A 21,874-nucleotide genomic window follows, 5' to 3' on the forward strand; every position below is an offset into this window, starting at 1 on the left:
CCTGCCCCAGCATCCCTTTAAAAAGTTCTGAACGTAGATTGGCTGCTAATATGACAAGTGTGATTGGCTGTCACAGTGGTCACATGATGAGGAGCTAATCCCGCCAGCTAATGATCATTAGTGGGGATCAAGAGCTAATAACAGCTCGGTCTCTGTGCTGCATGATTTCATTCTGCATGCATATTATTTCATTGGCTGCCAAGCTGAGGATACGATTCCATTGGCTGGCAAGCTGAGAATACAATGCCATTGGCTGGCAAGCTGAGGATACGATTCCATTGGCTGGCAAGCTGAGGATACGATTCCATTGGCTGGCAAGCTGAGGATACGATTCCATTGGCTGGCAAGCTGAGGATACGATTCCATTGGCTGGCAAGCTGAGGATACGATTCCATTGGCTGGCAAGCTGAGGATATGATTTTATTTGCTTCTAAGCTGAGGATAAGATTCCATTGGCTGCCAAGCTGAAGGTAAGATTCCATTGGCTGCCAAGCTGAGGGTAAGATTCCCTTGGCTGCCAAGCTGAGGGTAAGATTCCCTTGGCTGCCAAGCTGAGGGTAAGATTCCCTTGGCTGCCAAGCTGAGGGTAAGATTCCCTTGGCTGCCAAGCTGAGGGTAAGATTCCATTGGCTGCCAAGCTGAGGGTAAGATTCCATTGGCTGCCAAGCTGAGGGTAAGATTCCCTTGGCTGCCAAGCTGAGGGTAAGATTCCATTGGCTACCAAGCTGAGGTTACGATTCCATTGGCTGTCAACCTGTGTATTGATCTTTAAAAAAGTCAATTTTTGAATTTACTTTACAGCGTGCCAATTGATAGGATGAGCGAGTTAAAGGATTGCCCACTGCAGTTCCACGAGTTCAAGTCTGTGGATCATGTGAAGCTTTGCCCCAGATACACGGCGGTGCTGTCCCGGTCAGAGGACGATGGCATCGGCATTGAGGAGCTGGACACCCTTCAGCTGGAACTGGAAACACTCCTGTCCTCGGCCAGTCGGCGATTACGTGTGTTGGAGGCGGAGACACAGGTGAGGCTCAGTTTTGGGAGACCTGCATGATTTTATGGGGGATTTTCACTTTTAGCAAAAGTCAGGATCTCTTCATTCTGTCAATAAATTCAGAATTTGTAAAAGCGTTGTCTGCCTTATATTGCTATCTGTGTCCCCATTGGAAAGTTTTCCCCTTACTTCCTGTAACCACGACATGTCCAGCTTGTATCCAAGCTAGACCAATGTCAAATTTGCCATACCTAAAGTGATTTTAAACTAATAAAAAAAAAAAAAAAAATAGAAAACATGTTGTACTTACCTGCTCTGTTCAATGGAATATGTTTGCTATGTGCTTCATATACATCTAAACTCTTTGTTTTACTGTAGATCCTGACAGACTGGCAGGACAAGAAGGGGGACCGGAGGTTTCTGAAGCTCGGGAAAGAACAGGAACCCGGCACGCCCGTCAAACATAAACCCAAGAAGCCAAAGCTCGAAGGAAAGGGAAGTCATGCATCGGGGCAAGGCCCAGGAAGACCCAAGTCTAGGAACTTACAGCCAAAGATCCAAGAATACGAATTCACAGATGACCCCGTAGATGTGCCCAGGATTCCCAAAAATGATGCCCCAAATAGGTACACCGATTAGTCAGCTCATCAATTTTTGAAAGAGGGGCAAACTGTGTTTGATCAGCTTCTTCCTTGGTTGCAGTGGCCGGGGTTTTTTCCGCTCCGAACTCGGAAGTGCTTTGTGCTGAGTGAACGCTTCCAGGTTCATACAACCCCAATTCCAAAAAGGGTGGGATGCTGTTTAAAATCTACATAACAACAGAATGCATTGATTTACAAATCTCATAAATTCTCATGTTTAAACTGAGAAAATGGGCCATTTTAAGAAAAAAATAAGGACATTTCGAAAATTGATGGCAGCAACACCTCTCAAAAAAGTTGGGCAGGGCAACAAAAAAAGCTTGCAAAGTAAATGCTACTAACAAGGAAAAGCTGGAAGAATATTTTGCAAATAATTATGTTCGCAAAAGGTCAGTAACGTGATCTAAAAAGAGCATCTTAGAGAGTCAGAGGGTCTCAGAAGTAAAGATGGGCAGAGGTTCACCAATCTATGAAAAGCTGCATCTAAGAATTCAGAATACTGTTTCTCAACGTAAAATTGCAAAAATCATCATCTACAGTGCATAATATCATCGAATGATACAGAGAATCTGGAAAAATCTTTGAGCAAGGGACAAGGCCGAAACACAATATTCGATGCCCGTGATCTTCAGGCCCTCAGATGGCACTGCATTAAAAACAGGCATGACTCTGTGATAGACATCACTGCATGGGTTTAGGAATACTTCCAAAAATCTGTGAACACAATTCGCTGTGCCATCCAAAAATGTAAGGTAAAGCTCTATCATGCAAAGAAGTAGCCATATCTGAACATGATCTGGAAACGCCGCCATCTTCTTTGGGCCAAGGCTCATTTAAAATGGTCTGTTGCAAAGTGAAAAATGGTTCTTTGGTCAGACAAATCAAAATTTGCCATTTTTTTTTGGCAACCATGGGTGCTACGTCCTCCAGACTAAAGAGGAGAGGGACCTTCTAGCTTAGCGCTCAGTTCAAAATCCTGCATCTCTGATGGTATGGAGGTGCATGAGTGCATATGGAATGGGCAGCTGCACATCTAGAAAGGCACCATCAATGCTGAAAGATATATTTTCAGGTTTTTAGAAGCAGCATATGCTTCCATCCAGACAATGTCTTTCTCAAGGAAGGCCTTGAATATTTGAGCAGGACAATGCTAAACTGCATACTGCATCTATGACAACAGCTTGGCTTTGTAGTAGAAGAGTCTGGGTGCTTAACTGGTCTGCCTGCAGTCCAGACCTTTTTAACAATTGAAAATATTGAAACAAAGAGTCTAAAAGAAGACCCAGGACTGTTGAGCAGTTAGAATCCTATATCAGGCAAGAATGGGACAACATTGCTCTCCCAATACTCCAGCAACCGGCCTTCTCAGTTCCCAAACAATTAGAGTGTTGGTAAAAGAAGAGGGGATGCTACATCGTGCTAAGCATGGCACTACCCCAACTTTTTTGAGACGTGTTGCTGACATCAATTTCAAAATTACCTTATTTTTTTCTAAAAATGATACTCTTAAACATTGATCTCTTTTCTATTGTAAATAAAATTTGGGTTTATGAGATTTGCAAATAATTGCATTCAGATTTTTATGTAGATTTTACTCAGCATCCCAACTTTTTTGGAAATTAGGTTGAAATACGCAGGAGAATCAGTGAACAAATGCTCGATTAACTCTAGCCGCTCTCCATCCTGACACCCAACATGGAGGTCCCAGGCACCCAAGACATATGGTGTCAGCTGGCACATTACTGTGTATGTAGAAGTGTTCAGACGGCTTTATAGCTGTCTGAGTCACTTCTACAAGAAAGCTGGCAGCAGAGAGTAGAAAGATTCACAGCGCATGCACCAGTGACGTCACCTGCTGCTGCTCGCTAGAATATCTCCTAAATGTTCACCATTAAGGAGATAGAAATTTTACCTACAGGTAAGCTTTATTAGGTAGGTAAAAATAATCAGAGAGTTTACTACCGCTTTAACCATTTGCGGACCGCCCACCGTACATTTACTGCGGCAGGGCGATCACTCAGTGCTAGATCACGTACTTAGTATGTCATCTTCCAGGTCTGGGGCGCGCGCCACTGGCGACCCGCTCCTGCTGTGGTACCGTTGACTCCATGTCCGCCGGCACCTGCCAATTACACAGGACACAGGCAGGAAGACAATCTTCCTACGTAAACAAGGCAGATTGTCGTTCCGTCAGAAGGGAAGGTATTGACCCTGTGTTTCTGCAAAGCAGGAACACGGATCTCTGCCTTCTCCTATCAAAGCACCTCCCCCACAATGAGTAAGGCTAGGCACACAGTTAACCCTTTGAGCGCCCCTTATGTTAACCCCTTCCCTGCCAGGGTCATTAGTAAAGTGACAGTGCATATTTTTAGCACTGATCACTGTTTTAGTGTTACTGGTGTCCAAAAAGTGTCAGATGTCCAATTTGTCTGCCACAGATTTTTTTTTTTTAATTGGATATGTTTTATAGCAGAGAAAAAAAAAATTTAATTTAGTCTTTTTTTGTTTTTTAACGCAAAAAATAAAAATCGCAGAGGTCATCAAATACCACCAAAAAGGAAAGCTGTTTGTGGTAAAAAAAAAAAAAAGGACAAAAATATTTGGGTACAGCATTGCACAATTGTCATTTAAAGTAATACCATGCCATATCGCAAAAAAATGGCCTGGTCATGAAGGGGGTAAACCTTCCGGAGGGCAAGTTGCTAAAGAGGCAGTCCACCTTAAGCTCTTATTTCCATGTTTGGATGATGCTGGAGAGTAAAAGTAAAGCTAAAGGGAAAACTTTTTTTTATTTTATTATTATTTTGGATAGAGTAACCCCTGTCATATTTTTTTGCCATCTGTGTCCCATTGAGGAGATGTCCCTTCACTTCCTGTCCCATAGTCAAACATAAATTGAGGGGGAAAGTGAGGGAATCCCTGGCGGTAACCAGAATTGGTGTCCCCATTGGAAGATCTCCTCACTATTCCTGTTCTGTTGACAACCCAAAATTTGGAAACATCTTTAACTTTCGGTGATAATGATGAACAGGGCAATTAGAGAATGTGTATCTACTTACAAGGACACAGACCGCAATAAAAAAAAAAAAAAAAAAAAACCGACAAGGGATCTAATCCCTCTCCTCTTTATCTAAAACTTAACCACTTAAGCCCCAGAGGATTTGGCTTCTCAAAGACCAGGCCATATTTTGCGATTCGGCACTGGGTGACTTTTAACGGATAATTGCACGGTCGTGCGACGCTGTACCCAAATGAAATTGACGTCCTTTTTTTCCCCACAAACAGAACTTTCTTTTGGTGGTATTTGATCACCTGTGCGATATTTTTTGCGCTATAAACCAAAAAAGAGCGTAAATTTTGAAAAAATAATATTTTTCACATTTATTTTTATATGAAATTCTCAAAAAAAAATGTAAAAATCTAAATTTTTTTTTTTTTTTTACATTTTAGGCCAATTTGTTTTCTGCTACATATTTTTCGTAAAATAAAATCGCAATAAGCGTATTTTGATTGGTTTGCGCAAAAGTTATTGCGTTTACTAACTATGGGAAAGATTTTTGTCTTTTTTTCTTTTCCTAGTAATGGCGGCGATCTGCTATATATATATATATATATATATATATATATATATAAACATATATGACAGGATCGCATAGCCTCTGTCATTACATCAGGGAGAATGACAGGCGGCTGTGTTTACATCAGCCGTCTGACTTTCTCCCTCTCCTGTGGGAGATCGCGAGTGGCCGGCGGACATCGGAGCCGTCGGTCACATGCGCTGGCTAGGCAGGGAACGAGCGCGGGCAGGAGCCCGCCCCCGGCGGCGCGCCCTAGCCCCCTACAGGCTTGTGGGCGAGCGACATAGTGCTACATCACTTTGCCCAGGAGAGGCTGACTGCCGCAGTAAATAGTCATGCGGCAGTCGGCAAGTGGTAAAAAAAAAAGTTTTGTCTTAGTTGTATTTTAAACGCACTTACAGTCTCTTCTATGTCTTGTAGGCTCTGTTGGTGAGATCCAGGTCTGCACACCTACTGTGCCCAGTATGAGGGGTTCCCACCACCCCTGCTGGATTCTTCCTATTTATAATATGGAGAATATAATAGGAGATGTTGGAACACCCAAAACTCCCCAAGTGGACAGGAGCAGTTGGGAATTTTGACAGGGAGATCTAACAGCTGGGGTTCCAGGACATAACCCCATTGCTGGACCTGCCATGACAGCCAGAACTTTTGGTTCCCCTTTCTATCCTTTTTTTATTGGTGGGGACCAGGGAAGCAAAAATAAAGAAGAAAACATATCAGCTTTGAAGTTTAAACTCCACATACTACAGAAAGGGTTATTTGCAGTAAGAGCTGTGAAAATGTGAAATAGTCTTCCCAGCAATACCCTGTACCCTCTTCATAACAAAGGAGCATTCACAGATTTTTCTATGTCACTCCCCAGATTTTGGGCTTCGGTGGAACCGTATTGCGCTGACATAACTACAGAAGAGATCAAAGTGCTGGAAGACCTTCTGAAGACTCCAGATGATGAGGCTGACTACTACAAAGTAAAGTCATATATACATGTCACGTGGGAGCGTGCGAGGTGCTGCAGTCTGTAGCATGTAAATTTAATATATAGACAGTACAGTGCTCAGCATAAATGAGTACACCCCTTTTGAAAAGTAAGATTTTAATCAATATCTCAATGAAGACAAGAACAATTTCCAAAATGTTGACAAATCTGAGTTTTGTAGAAAATGTGTTTAGCTTATTACAGGAAAGTAAGGTTAATAATATAACTTAGATTACAAAATCTTCAGTTTTACTAAAATTTGTTGATGCAAAAATGAATATACCCCACAACAAAAACTTCTACATCTAGTATTTGTTAGGGATGCACCGATCCGATACGGGCAAAATAGCTGGATCGGGGGATCGGTAAAATCAACAGATCCACGGGCCGATCCAGTTTTGCTCTTTATAGCTTGTGAGGGAGCAGAGAACAGCTGTCAAAGAAAAAAAAAAGAGCCTCCTGCAAATGCCTTTCAACTCTCCCAGTTAAGTAAACACAATGATTACAATGTATCTTTTCGTTCCATCTGCGTCTGCCGGAGGAGGGAAGTTTAACCTCTTAGGGCCGGTTCACACTATTGCGAGTGCGGCGATCGCATGTAATTCGGAGCGCACTGCTCCTTCCATTACATGCGATCGGATGTGCGGATGCGAATTCTGCCATACACTTTGTATGGCTGAAATTCGCACTGCGCCTGCAGTAAAGACGCACAGGACCCTTTTTTCCAGCCGCATCGGGATCGGATCGCACAGTGGTTCACACTTGTGCGATCCGATCCTGTGCAAACTGTCAGATCGCACTGCGATATGCGATCAAACTGGGGGTGTCGTTAACATTTAATTGACACCCCCTGCATATCGCATATGGCAGTGTGAACGGGCAGATGTGCGTTTGCGATGCGGGAACAGGCTGCGAATTCGCAGCCTTCCCGCATCGCACAAGTGTGAACCGGGACTTAAAGACTAAACCCATGACATTTTAGATTTTGAATGCACAAGGTTATAAGGTATCTGCCGATACTGATACCGATACAGAAGTATTATTTTGTTATAAGCTCACAAAACAGTACTTCTGGATCGTACTCTGGATTGGCGATTTCACAAAGCAAAAGATCGGTTTTGGGATCGGGACCAAAAAAGTTGGATCGGTGCATCTCTAGTATTTGTTTGACCTCCATGATTTGTAAGGACAGTCCAAGTCTTCTAGGCATGGAATGAACAAGTTGGGGACATATTACAACATCTATCTTTTTCCATTCTTCAAAAACGACCTCTTTTTATAGCCTGGGTTGCTGGATGGAGAATGATGCTGAACTTGTCTCTTTAGAATCCCCCATAGGGTGTTGGATTGGGCTCAGATCAGGAGACATCCAGTACTTGGCCACTGAAACACTTTCACCCTGTTCTTCTTCAGAAATGCAACAGTGGCCTTAGATGTGTTTTGGGTCATTGTCATGTTGGAAAAGTGCCACGATGACCAAGGACATGGAATGATGGTAGAATCTTCTCTTTCAATATAGAGCAGTACATCTGTGATTTCATGATACCATCCATGAAATGCAGCCCCCCTATACCAGCAGCTCCACAGAAGGCCACTGCCACCACCATATTTCACTGTAGGCACCATGCATTTTTCTTTGTATTCCTCACCTTTGTGACATTATACAGTTTTGAAGCCATCAGTTCCAAAAACCTTTATCTTGGTCCCATCACTCCAGAGTACAGAGTCCCAGTAGTCTTCTTTTTCAGCATGGGCCCTGGCTAATTCTAGGTGGGCTTTAGGAGAGGCTTACTTTGTGGACGACACCCATGCATGCCATTCCTCTGCAGTGTACGCCGTATTGTGTCACAGGAAACAATCACCCCAGCATGTCTTTCTACTTCTTTAGCTAACTGCAGTGAACTTGCATGGCGATTTTCTTCAACCCTTCTCATCAGAAGATACTCATGTCGAGGCGTTGACTTCTGTGGACAGCCTGGACGTCTCTGTGAGATGGTTGCACTTCCATCTTTGTTAAATTTTTGTATCACTTTTGCTATTCTGACGGATAAGAAAAGCTTTGCTGATCTTCTTGAAGCTTTCACCTTTCTTGTGTAAAGAAATTTAGCTTTGCTTCTAAGGCCCCTTTCACACTTGGAGTCCGTCGGCGGACTCCGTTTTTCTCAGCGGGGGATCGATCCGCCGATCCCCCCGCTGAGCAGGCGGATGGCAGCTGTGTCTCTGCGCTGTGTGCGGAGACAGAGCTGTCAGGTCCCCGCTGTTCTCTATGGGGGAATCGGAGGAGAACGGACCGCCTGTCCGTTCCCATCCGATCCGCTGGATGGATGGAAAATAGGGTTTCCATCCATCCAGATTTGACGGATCGGATCGGATGTCAGTGGACATGTCTCCGCTGACATCCGATGCCCCATAGAGATGCATGGGGCTACCGTTCAGATCTGCCTGAAAAACTGACAAGCAGATCTGAACGGTCCGCATGTGTGAAAGGGGCCTAAGGGTCCTTTAACACTTGTGGTGCGCTCTGCGGTCTCGGTTTTTCTCAGCGGGGATCGATCCGCCAATCCCCACTGAGCAGGCGGATGACCGCTTCATTTTCGCTTACTTTGCAGAGACAGACCTGTCAGATCCCCGCTGTCCTCTATGGGAGATCGGATGAAAATGGACCGCCTGTCCGTTTTTCATCCGATCTGATCCTCCAGACGGATGGAAAATAGAGTTCCCATCCGTCTGGATTTCACGGACAGGATCAGATAGCAGTGGGTGTCAGAGGACATGTCTCCGCTGACATTCGCTGCTCCATAGGGCTGCATGGAGCATCCGATCAGGTCCGCCTGAAAAACTGACAGGCAGACTGGATCGGAAAGCCCGTGTGAAAGGGACCTAAGACTAGGCTACACACTATACAACTTTTGTTGTTCGATTTCCTTTATATTTACCTTCAACTATGTAGTGCAAGGACCTGTCTGATTACATACAAATTGAAAGTGTTTAGGTGTGACCTCCAGAGTTGTATAAAGTACTCGAAACCCATACTTGAGTAAAAGTACAAGTGCTCGATGAAAAAGTGACTTGAGTAGAAGTACTAAAGTATTCAATATTTTTTGTACTTGAGTAGCAAAATTTTTTAAAAAACTACTTGCAATACTTAAGTACTGAAAGTAAAAGTACCAGTAGTTTTGAAAAAAAAATTGCTACTTAAGTACTGAAAGTAAAAGTACAAGTACTGTGTTATGTAGTTATTAAAGAAAGAAGTCAAAAGTTTGAACATCATATTGTTTTTTATTATTTCAAATGCAGCTTTTATTTATGCATACAGTAGCATTTATTTTCGTATGCGCTGATAATACACATGTTTTGAGCTTCATGAAACCTGCCATCTACTGTTCTGGCAGTGGTAATTTTTATAATAGTAACGAGTAACTATGCAGCACAAAAAAAAAATATCGGAGTAGAAGTATTGAAATCATTGCAAAAATGTAGTGAAGTAAAAGTGGAAGTAGGAGAAAAAAATTCTACTCCAGGAAAGTACAGATACCGCCTTTCGGTACTTAACCGGTTGCCGACCGCCGCGCGACTATATACGGCGGCGGTCCGCCCCGGCCAGGCAAAGTGACGTATATATACGTCACTAGCCTGTCACTTCCTTGTGAGCCAACAGCGGGCGAGCGCGCGCCCGCCCCGGCTCGTTCCCTGGGAAGTCAGTGTGTGTGACCGGCGGACCCGATGTCCGCCGGTCACTCGCGATCGTCCTCCGTGAAGGGAGAAAGGCAGGCGGCTGATGTAAACAAGCCGCCTGTCATTCTCACCTGTGTAGGAATGGTGATCATACGGTTCTACTATGTAGGACCATTGATCACTGTTCCTACACTAGTAGCCATGTCCAATCACAGTAAAAAGCACACCCCTAGGGACACACTTAACACCTCCTTCCCCAATAAAGTTAACCCCTTCCCTGCCAGTGTCATTTTGCAGTAACAGTGCATATGTATAGCACTGATTACTGTAGTAATGTCACTGGTAACCCCAAAAATGTCAGTCAAGGGTCTGATCTGTCCGCCGCAATGTCGCAGTACCGCAAAAAAAATCGCAGATCGCCACCATTACGTGTTAAAAAAAACAACACCAAAAATGACAGAAATCTTTCCTTTTAGTTAGTAAACGCAATAACTTTTGCGCAAACCAATCAAAATACGCTTTTTGCGATTTTTTTTTTTTTTTTTTTTTTTTTTTTTTTTTTTTTTTTTTTCAGTTACCAAACATATGTAGCAGAAAACAAATTGGCCAAAAATGTTAAAAAATTTTGATTTTTTTACATTTTTTTGGGGGGGAATTTCATATAAAAAAATTTGAAAAATATTATTTTTTTTTTTGTTTATAGCGCAAAAAGTAAAAATCGCACAGGTGATCAAATACCACCAAAAGAAAGCTCTGTTTGTGGGAAAAAAAGGACGTCAAATTCGTTTAGGTACAGCGTCGCACGACCGCGCAATTGTCCGTTAAAGTTACGCAGTGCCGAATTCGCAAAAAAAGCCCTGGTCAGGAAGGGGGTAAAATCTTCCGGGGCTTAAGTGGTTAAGTACAGTAGTGAAGTAGTTCTACTTAGTTACTATACATCTCTGGTGACCTCATATTATATGGTTTTGGTAAATCTAAAGATGATTGTATAGTGAGTATCCAGCATAAGACTTGCATTGGGGTGTATTCATTTTTGCAACATGGTCTTGAATGAATTTGTTAGAAAAAATACTTTTTTTTTTTTGTGTGTGCAAATCTTGGTTGTGATCATTTGTGGGAGTATTTTGTAGTATAGTGTCCCATAGAAAATGTTGCTTCTGAAAGGAATGTAAAGGTTTTCTGACAAATCTGTTGGGGTGTACTCATTTATGCTTAGCACTGTATGTATGTATTTATGCATATTTTTATAGAGAGGAAGATTTTTATTTGGGTTTTTATTCCTGTTTGTGACCCCACTTCCTTTCCCTGTGACACCAGAAAAGAAGCCACTCAACTGAAAAACATTTTTTGTTTGTGTCCCCTATGGAGAAATTTTCCATCACACCCAGATAGGAAATCTCAAACAAATTTGACTTGCCTCCTTTCTAACCATCCCATTGATTTCAGATTCCTCCTCTGGGGAAGCATTATTCACAGCGCTGGGCCCAGGAGGATCTGCAGGAGGAACAGAAGGATGGAGCCAGAGCTTCCATGGCAGCAGACAAGAAGAAAGGGGCCCTGGGGCCACTCACTGAGTTGGACTCCAAAGGTAAGGGATTCCTAATCTGCAGATTTGTTTAACTGGATCCTGACTGTATATAGCTGGTTAGGATTTATGGGGATTTTGAAAGCTGAACTTCTGTCTTCCCTTCAGTCTTGCACAGTTGTACAGGCTCCTCTCCTGTACTAAAATTGCTTTCTTTGATTTCCCTGCACACTGTTAGCTTCTCACAATGTGCAGCAAGTCATATAAAGCTTGCCTCATTTTCTAACTGGAGGACATCTAGGATCATGTGAACCTTGGCACTCCAGATGTTTTGGAACTACATTTCCCATGATGCTCATGCACTTATTGTAGGTGAGCATCATGGGAAATGTAGTTCCAAAACATCTGGTGTGCCTGGGTTTGCCATCACTGATCCTAGGCATTTCCTCCCCAGCCTGACTATCCTGGGCCTGGATTTCAGTTCTGTCAATCATGGTGGCTCAGCAATATATGTGGGTGGTCTGCATACAATTACAGCTTGCCTAGGAACACCCAATCCTCCAGCCTGACATCCACCCATCCAGGCATTTTGATAATTACATTACTCCTCCCAAGAGTAAGCACCACTGCTTGCATCAGTACTGAAGGCTCTTGAGAGGAGTACTGAGGCAGGGTGCTGTCATGTTTTCAGGAAACTATCTACAGCATCCTGCCAACCCCTCCCATCAGCCATGATCTGCCTGCGCTGCATAGAGAAGCACAGAGATCAAATAATATCAGTGTCTATAATAAGGTATGTAATGAAAAAGGAAAGGTTTTAATGTAATTAGCATGTTGGTGAGGGGGAGGGAAGAGGAACCAGAGAAGGCAAAATATACCAGATTATAGTGATCGACCGATATTGGTTTTTCGTTGCCGATACCGATACTTTGGTCAATGCATATCGATATTGGCTGATATTTTTGTACATTTTTTTTTTTTACTTTAATTTACAGGTACTGTTGTGGAGGGATCTGGGGGTCTAAAAGACCCCAAACCCCTCCTCTGCACTTAAAAGCATTCAAAATGCCAAGTTTGGCTTTTTGAATGCTGTAATTTTTTGGAATCTGGCGCCAGTACCCGGAAGTGATGTCACTCATGACATCACTTCCGGGTTTTTGCATGGAGACCTGATCAGAGCCGAATGCAGCTTTGATCGGGTCTTCAGTGGCCGTGCAGGCTGGTTGCCCGGGTCTCCTGGTGGGACGGGAGACCCGGGCGAGCCGCGGAAGGCAGCGGGAGGGGGGGGGGCGTCCCTTCCCGCCTTGTAATGACAGCCGAGTAGCTTCTCAGCCGCATCCATTGTCATTACAAGACAGCCGACCGTCGGCTATGGACGCTGGTACCGGGTGATGCCTCTAGCTGCAGGGATCACTCTGGTACAACACTTTCCGAAATATCGGCAATATCGGTAACCTCAGGGGCCGATTCCGATAAATCGGGTAAAGTGCAGATTGGCTCTCAATCTATCAGCTTTCCCGATAATCGGTCGATTTCTACTAGATTAGACTTCATTATAATATTATATAATATATATATTTCAAAGAGTGGAACTGGAGTGGCTTCCAGACATTTAGAAGGTGATACTGCCGTCTCCTATATGTCTGTCCTTCTTTTTTTATTTTAGGCAGCCAAATAGCAATTTTGAACCCGATACCTAGCGTTTGGCTTGCGGATGTAGCGTGGTCCCATTCGCTTGATTAGGCCCTATTTAGCAATGGTACTGGCTGCCCATGGGGACATGGGGTATAATTGTAGCCAAAGTAAAGTATCATGACCAAGCCATGCATACGGTCTAATCTGACTGCTGTACAGTTTAAAGCGGTAGTAATTTCTGAACTTGTACCTACAGGTAGGCCTATAATAAGGCTTGCATGTTGGTACAGTGAATATCTGCTAACCTTACACCGTTTAGGAGATATTCACACTGGATGCAGCCATTGACATCAGCGGTGCATGCGCTCTGAAGGTCTGGCATACCGTGCCGGACGGTGTGGCCCCCGGCCATTCATACAGCTAGAGCCCACGAACCTGGAAGGAAGACCGGGTAAGATGGAAGCCCTGTCAGCGGTGACATCGCACTGCTGGAGGGCTTCGTTCTAAGGTAAGCATTTCATAATGTGCTAGTATGCAATGTAGTATACTAGCACTTTATGCCATTATCGTGCAGGGGATTTGTTTTATTTATTTATTTATTTATTTTTTTTAATGCTGCGGTTTAAGGAGGACAGCAAAAGTGCGACTCAAGTGCCTATTTTATGATACCATTGACTCTCATACTTGTAATAATGCAGTGTATGGTCATATCTTTTATGTTTCCAGATGTTGACTCGCTGATGAAGAAATCTGAATCTCAGCATGACCAGCCTGAGGACGGCTGCCCGTTCGGTCATTTGACGCAGCGTCTGTTGCAGGCTCTTGTGGAGGTAGTTCATCCTTTTGTCCTTTCAGCTTTTTAACTGATGCCAAGGAGCAACATTAGAAAAATCACTGCAGGCAGGTCAGGCAGTCCACTCATTGACACCAGAGGGCGCACTCTGAGCGAAGTATTAAGATGCATTTATTGAAAACAAGAAAAGTCGATTGGCAACTCACATTGATCAGGGCAAAAGAGCGCTTGTCACAATGCTGCAGCCGGGCCCAGAGTCCCTCCTGTAAAGACTGCGGCCACTGGTAGCAGTGAATCATCCAAGCAACCCATTGTGCCTTAAAGTGGAACGTCACTCTCCCAATCAGCATTGATTATTTTTAATCCTCCTGCTGTTCGCATTAGTAAACAGATAGGAAAGTATATCATATCTACTTGTTTTACATTTTTATCCTACATTTCTTCAATTACGTCCTGGTTCCTTGCTAAGGCAAATTATGTCATATGTCCCAGGAGCCTTCTGGAGGGGAGGAGGGGTTTTCTCGGCTAAGCAAACTCTCCTGCATGCATGCTTGAGCTAAAGACAGATGGATTCCAGGAAGTAAATGCTAAAAAACGATATATAATGCAGTCTGTCATTAACATTAACCACTCGCTTACTGGGCTCTTTCACCCCCTTCCTGCCCAGGCCTATTTTCAGCTTTCAGCGCTGTCACACTTTAATTGACAATTGCGCGGTCATGCTACACTGTACCCATATGAAACCTTTGTCTTTTTTTTCACACAAATAGAGCTTTCTTTTGGTGGTATTTAATCACTACTGGGGTTTTTATTTTTTGCTAAGCAAACAAGAAAAGTCTGAAAATTTTTGGGAAAAAAAATAGTTTTCATAGTTTGTTATAAAACTTTGCAAACCAGTAATTTTTCACCTTCAATGATAAGGTGGCACTGATAAGGCTGCACTGAAGGGCCTTGAGGGGGCACTGGTGGGCACTGATAGGTGACATTGATCAGGAGGCACTGATAGGTGACATTGATCAGGAGGCACTGATAGGTGACACTGATAGGCAGTACTGATAGGTGGTACTGATGAGGCACTGATGGGCACTGGTAGGTGGCACTGGTAGGCACTGCTCAGCCGTACTGATATGCACTGGTAGGTGGCACTGGTGGACACTGCTTAGCCGTACTGATATGCACTGGTGGGTGGCACTGGTGGACAATGCTTAGCCGTACTGATATGCACTGGTGGACAATGCTTAGCTGTACTGATATGCACTGGTGGACAATGCTTAGCTGTACTGATATGCACTGGTGGACAATTCTTAGCCGTACTGATATGCACTGGTGGGTGGCACTGGTGAACAATGCTTAGCCGTACTGATATGCACTGGTGGGTGGCACTGGTGGACACTGCTTAGCTGTACTGATATGCACTGGTGGGTGGCACTGGTGAACAATGCTTAGCCGTACTGATATGCACTGGTGGGTGGCACTGGTGAACAATGCTTAGCCGTACTGATATGCACTGGTGGGTGGCACTGGTGGACAATGCTTAGCTGTACTGATATGCACTGGTGGGCACTGCTTAGCTATGGACCTCAAGTCGTATCAAAGTTGGGCCAAAGTTGTGCATGTTCAAAAAACAATAAAAATATCTGCGCTTGGAAGAAGGAATAGAAAGAAAATGCAGGGACTACTTTGAAGTTGCACAGATATGAACAGTACTCATTGGAAATCATGGGGTACAACTTGTCATGTGACTTTGCTGCCCCAAGTCGCAGGACAAGTCGCACAAGTGTGAAAGGGGCCTTTGTGCTCTGGATTGAGATAAGTACACACTAGAGAGGGATATGCTTTGTTCATATTTCATGTCTGAGGTTTACAACCACTAACCATATATTATACCAAAGGCTACAAACAAATAAAACACATTGGACTGAGAACGTTTCTTGTGCAAAGCACTCGCTTTTTCAAGGCAGTTGGGTGCATCCAGTCAAATGGAAGCGGATTGCTTGTCATGCACAGCCGCTCCAGTCTTAGTAAATTCCCCTCTTTAACGGCTGCACTACACAGTAGACTGTTAGAATATATACATTGATTATTTATACTGTTTTTTATTTTTTAGGAAAATATAATTTCGCCTATTGAAGATTCCCCAATTCCTGACAAGGAATCGGGAATGGATGGAGCCAGCACCTCACCTCGAAGTCAAATGAAACCTTTTAGGTAATGTTAAATATATTGATCAAAAAGCAGACTAACTATGGTGCTGGTTGAAGGGTTACAACATGCAAAGCTGATATTTCACTTGAGTGTAATCAAACTCTAAAAGATTATGTGATAAGGGACATCTAGAGAAGTAAATGCTGCCTCCTGAACAATAGCCGTGCATTTCCTGGTATGTGAGTGTGCCTAGCAGGGTGGATAAAAATTGATGATTTGAAAAAATGAAAAAAAAATCTGATTTTTTTTTTTTTTTTTTTTTTTTTTTTTTTTTTAATAAAATGCTAACATAGTAAAAATCTTTCCAAATATAGTTTTCTATTTAAGATACATTAATAATTTTAGTTTATTCAGAATGAAATGGATCTTAGTTATGTAGCATGAGGCTGTATATTCTGCAATATTTACATTTAAACTGGTAAATTTGGTAAATATGTCTTTCACATATTTGTAAAAAAATTTGAAAACCATTAATCATTTTCCTTCCACTTCACAATTATTTGCCACCTTGTGTCAGTCTATCACATAAAATCCCCAAAAATACATTTATGTTCTTAGTGACAAAATGTGGAACATTTTAAGGGGTATGAATACTTTTTCAAGGCACTGTATATGCGGTGTCTCGGAACTGGGTCTTCTTCCAAGATGCTACATATTCGAGCTTTTGGATTTGTGCTGGAAGCGCACTTTATTGCACACGCCTGGCATTGAAACCATGCTGTCTCTGAAGGCTCTGGGTCTTGCACGAACGATTGGATGCCGGGCGTACTGGCTTTCGATCATGTGATCGCTGTTATAGCCTGTGGTTGGCTATTACAGTGATGACTCTGTAAAGCCCACAAATTAACAAAGATAAATCAGATCAGGGCTTGATCTAGGTTAGTTTTGGGGGTCAAAGGTCAGTGTGTTTTTTTAGGTAGAACAAAAAAAAGAAAAAGATCTGTTTCTTGGCCCTAGTAGGGTACAAACAACAAATGATATACACATATGTGGTATTGTCACAAATATCCAGAGTAGACGAAATATGCTTCCCCTTTTTTTTTTTTTTTTTTACTATTTTGGGCCAGTTCTCCTTTTGATTAAAAAAAAAAAAAAAATCAGAAGGTAGCCATTAACATTTTGTCACTGGACGAAGGCCCAGTATATCCTAAAAAAACATCTGGATACACTGAATAGCTGCGATCAGTGCTTAAAATACACTAAAAACATTATTAGCGGACACAAACACAACATAACTTCTAATATTCCTGCTAAATCTAAAAGGTGATACTGTATAGATTTATTAAATAAAGCTGTGCGTGATTTTAAAGCGGAGTTCCACCTCTCAAAAAATTAAAAGTCAGCAGCTACACATACTGCCGCGGCGCCATCTCCTGGAAGTGGGGAAGGGTACCTGTCAAAAACAGGGAGGAAGCAAATGAACGTGAGTTGCACTTTTGGGTGGAACTCCGCTTTAAGTCTTGGGGCTCATTCACATGGGTGCTGTGGCCTGAACAGTGTATATCTTTCTTTCGTTCTTTCTTTCTTCTTTTCCTTTTCTTCTTCTTTTCCTTTTCTTCTTCTTTTTTCCTTTTTTCTTTCTTTCTTCTTTTCCTTTTCTTCTTCTTTTCCTTTTCTTCTTTCTTTCTTCTTTTCCTTTTCTTCTTTCTTTCTTCTTTTCCTTTTCTTCTTTCTTTCTTCTTTTCCTTTTCTTCTTTCTTTCTTCTTTTCCTTTTCTTCTTTCTTTCTTCTTTTCCTTTTCTTCTTTCTTTCTTCTTTTCCTTTTCTTCTTTCTTTCTTCTTTTCCTTTTCTTCTTTCTTTTCCTTTTCTTCTTTCTTTCTTTCTTTCTTTCTTTCTTTCTTTTCCTTTTCTTCTTCTTTTCCTTTTCTTCTTTCTTTCTTTCTTTTCCTTTTCTTCTTTCTTTCTTTCTTTTCCTTTTCTTCTTTCTTCTTTTCCTTTTCTTCTTCCTTCCTTCCTTCTGTAGCCCTACTCCCAAGGGAGCTGCTAAGTGTGGGTCCCCCTGGGTTACCGCGATCAGGGCTGCTGTTAGAAATCGCGGGGGCCCCGTACAGACTACCTGGCAGGGCCCCCCCAAGAAAATATTAAAGATATATTTAGCTAAAATTACAACAAAATCACTATTAGCAGACACAAATAAAACATAACTCGCATAATTCCTGCTAAATCTAAAAGAAAAATACGATGTTAAATAAAAAAAGAAGATGAGATAAGAAAAATATACAGGCTGGGCAGTTGGAGCTCAGAGATCAGAGAGAGAGAAACAAAGTTACAATTTACAAATATACTCCTGAGCAGAGATAAGTGCTGGGAGGGGGGCCCACACAAGGGAGGGGGATTAGTGAGGGACGACTGTCTCTTTCTCAACAGATAATAGCTGATAGCAGGGAGAGGGACAGATCAGATTCAGGTGCTGGAGGAAGATTTCTATAATTGTTGTCCATCACTAATCCCCCTCTCTGTGTGGCCCCCCTGTGTGCTCGGGGCCCACCTACAAGAGGGCTGGTGGTCCCCCCCTATTAGCGGCCCTGACCGCTAGCAACAACAGTACCTTTAAGCATGTTTCCAAGTGTGAGCACCTCAGTCAAGAACCAGTCCAGTTTCTTTGGTTTTTAGGGTTTATTTGAGAACTGGGATGGGAGAAGGAAGAAGTGGGATACTCCAACAACTGAACTATGCACAATTAGGAAGGGACACTATTGAAAATGCAACTTGACGCTGGTTAATGCTTCACTGACGCTGGTTAACGCTGAGTGACGCTGGTCACGGCTAGGCCGCTTACTCGAACATCACCTCTGACTGTGAAAAAGTCCTTTGAGCTCCCCAAGGTACTCCTTCATAAGGTAGCTGATTTGTACTACAGACTGTATTGCTGAACACTTCAGGGCCCTTTCTGGTGCCCCCTTTACTCCCTAACTTCAGGGTTTTAATACTTGGCACCCCCTTTACTGTGCTCTCTGGGTTAGCTGGAGCCCCCTTGATCTCTCTGGAGTGGTCCCCCTGCCCACTGGGACAGTCATAAACCCTGGTGTGCCATTGGCTAGGTTTCTTCCACTGGCTAGGTTTCCACTACCCAACAAGGTCCCCCATTGGACACAGTGGGGAGACTCCCCAGACTCAACAGACCACACCTGGAAGCACCTGGCAGATTTGCTAACGGATCAGACCCCCCTGATAAGCAGACAGGGCCACATATGCACCTACTTAGGAGGGTGCTACATTTCTTCCTTTCTTCCTTCCTTCTTTCTTCCTTCTTCTTCTTTCTTCCTTCTCTTTTTTTTATTTTTATTTTTTTTGTGAGGGGGGGTGGGTTGAAGCTGTGTGTAGGCAGGCTTTATGTTATGCGGATGCAGCATTTGTACAATCACATTTGGGGCCACTCACCCACACCTGTCAAATTAGGACCTTGTTTGTGTTTAGTACAGCTGATGCATCCTCGTAAAGTAATGCCTCGTACACGCGATCAGATATTCACCGAAAAAAATCACTTTTGAATTGATCGCACGATAATCTCATCGTTAAGTGCCGGTTCACACTTCCACATTTGCGGAGATCGCATGTAATTCAGAGCGCACTGCTCCTAATTACATGCGATCTGATGTGCGGATGCGAGTTCAGCCATACACTTTGTATGGCTGAATTCGCACTGTATCCTCCCCAAACACGCACATGAGGCTTTTTTTGAGCCGCAGTAGAATCGGATCGCACAGTGGTTCACACTTGTGCGATCGGATTCTGTGTGTACTCGCAGATCACACTGCGATATGAGATCGCAACTGGGGGTGTCGTTAACTTTTAATTGACACCCCCTGCGTATCGCATATGGCAGTGTGAACTGCCAGGGATGCGAATGCGATGCTGGAACGCGCTGCATATTCACAGCGTTCCCGCATCGCAGAAGTATGAACAGCTTTCGACAGCCGATCACGACATTTTGATCAACAAAATCTGAAGGGACAAACACAAAAACTTTTGTCATATGATAGCCTAGCGAACGTCAATCGTTTAATCAGTACAGTATATGTTCACTAAAAATCGATCAACAAAGACTGCGCATGATCAGAAAATAACTCGGGGGGGGGGGGGGGGGGGGGAAAGCCTGGGTGACATTTTTTTGCCTTATCCATTACATAGCTACACAACCAGGAAGCTTTTCCAAAATCGTACGAAGAAAAATTATACATTTAGTACGCATTGTTGAATTCGCTACTAGTATCATGCAACAAAATGCAAACGATAAGTCGTCCGATTATCTGATCGTGTGTACGAGGCATAACAGATGGCTCCAGCCACACAAACAAACTGCTCGTTCGCACTGTATGGGCCAGAAAATGAACAGAAACCTCTGTACAGAGGCTCCTTCATTTACCATCTGAAGCATAGTAAACAATGGGGTTGATTTACTAAAACTGGAGAGTGCAAAATCTGGTGCAACTCTGCAGAGAAACCAATCCCCTTCCAGTTTCTTTTTGGCAAAGCTTAATTGAACAAGCTGAAGTTAGAAACTGGCTACCATGCACAGCTGCACCAAATTTTGCTCTCTTTAGTTTTAGTAAATTAATCCCATTGTTTACTATGCTTCAGTTATAAATGAACACAGTGAGTGATCGGTACCAATTACTGGATCTGATTCCTGTTTCTCTCTCTGCAGCAGCTGAAAGCCAACCTATACTCCTCTCCCCCTCACTGACTTTTTGCTGCTGCCGAGAGAGACGTACGGGATCATTTCCAGTAATTGCCCCCATAGCCAAGCCGATAATTTTCACACACCCACATCTGATTCCCCCTGCTGTCCGGGGCCTGTACAGGAGGGCCGTGGTACCCCTTATTGGTGGCCCTGGTTGCGATGATATGTACAGTTTTACTAACACATGCCAAAGTTGTAAATCTGTGTCCAGGCAAAAAGATTTTTTACTTTACTTTAAGGCAGGCATGTCCAACCTGCGGCCCGGGGGCCGCATGCGGCCCAAAACTACAGGCAATGCGGCCCACTGCCCCCTGACAATTTTTTTTTTTTTTTTGCTGGGGAGGAAGGAAGTCGGGTCGGGGGCATGACCACAGCAGCTTCCAACTAATGGTAGGCAGAGGCTGCCTCAGAGGGGGGGGGGGGGGGCGAGCATGTGCAGTGTTTCTGACTCCTGCCACCATTACCATTTTGAATCACTGAAGTGGTCATGGTGGTTAGAGTGTTCCTTTATTATCTCTCAGAAGAAGTAAACCTCTGTATACTGATTCCATTTCATTTGATCATCCTCTAGTTGTGTTAAATTAGTGCGGGGGTGCAGCAGCGTGGGAAGGGCACGGCTGCATTTTATTACTTATATACCTTAAGTATAGTATATATTTTATATGCGGCCCGAGGAAATTTCTCTACACTCAATGCGGCCCAGAGAAGCCAAAAGGTTGGACTCCCATGCTTTAAGGCATTAAAGGGTTGGGTATATCCTGTATATCCTGCACTGTTAAAGTGTATAGCCCAAACATTATTTATTTCTTTTGAATAGAGGTTGGAATTATGTAAACCTTTTTATCTGTTGATTTTATTATTTTATTTTTTTTAATCCAGTCTGTGTCCCATCTGGAAGATTTCATTTCCTGTCTAGGAGATGCAACAGGAAGTGAGTGGTGTCACCATTCAAAGATTCCTCTTGCTTCCTGCTCTGGTGAAAACTGTAAAATTTTGAATTTTCCATCACTTTGGTGTCTGTAGTCACCAGGACAAATAGAAGAGAGGATGATTCAATTGGGGAGGGGCACACAGACTGTAATAAAAACTAGACAGGGGTTCTTACCCTTCCTGACTCCATCCATAACTAAATGAAATGTTTTGATTTTAGATATTTTTTAGGTT

The 21,874-nt window shown here is 43.1% G+C and overlaps 1 protein-coding gene across 1 annotated transcript in view; it reads left to right on the top strand.

Moving 5' to 3' along the window:
• TADA3 (transcriptional adaptor 3) overlaps positions 1-21,874 on the top strand; it is a 33,633-nt gene that overhangs the window by 4,026 nt on the left and 7,733 nt on the right. Inside the window, exons 2-7 of the mRNA XM_082266596.1 lie at positions 802-1,024; positions 1,373-1,620; positions 6,079-6,184; positions 11,314-11,455; positions 13,754-13,857; positions 15,928-16,028. Coding sequence (XP_082122722.1) covers positions 818-1,024; positions 1,373-1,620; positions 6,079-6,184; positions 11,314-11,455; positions 13,754-13,857; positions 15,928-16,028 — 908 coding nt within the window. The 5' untranslated portion in view covers positions 802-817. The remainder of the gene's footprint in view (positions 1-801; positions 1,025-1,372; positions 1,621-6,078; positions 6,185-11,313; positions 11,456-13,753; positions 13,858-15,927; positions 16,029-21,874) is intronic.

The sequence above is a fragment of the Pelophylax lessonae genome, assembly GCF_965119305.1.
Source record: "Pelophylax lessonae genome assembly, chromosome: 8".
In the NCBI taxonomy this organism is placed as follows: Eukaryota; Metazoa; Chordata; class Amphibia; order Anura; family Ranidae; genus Pelophylax; species Pelophylax lessonae.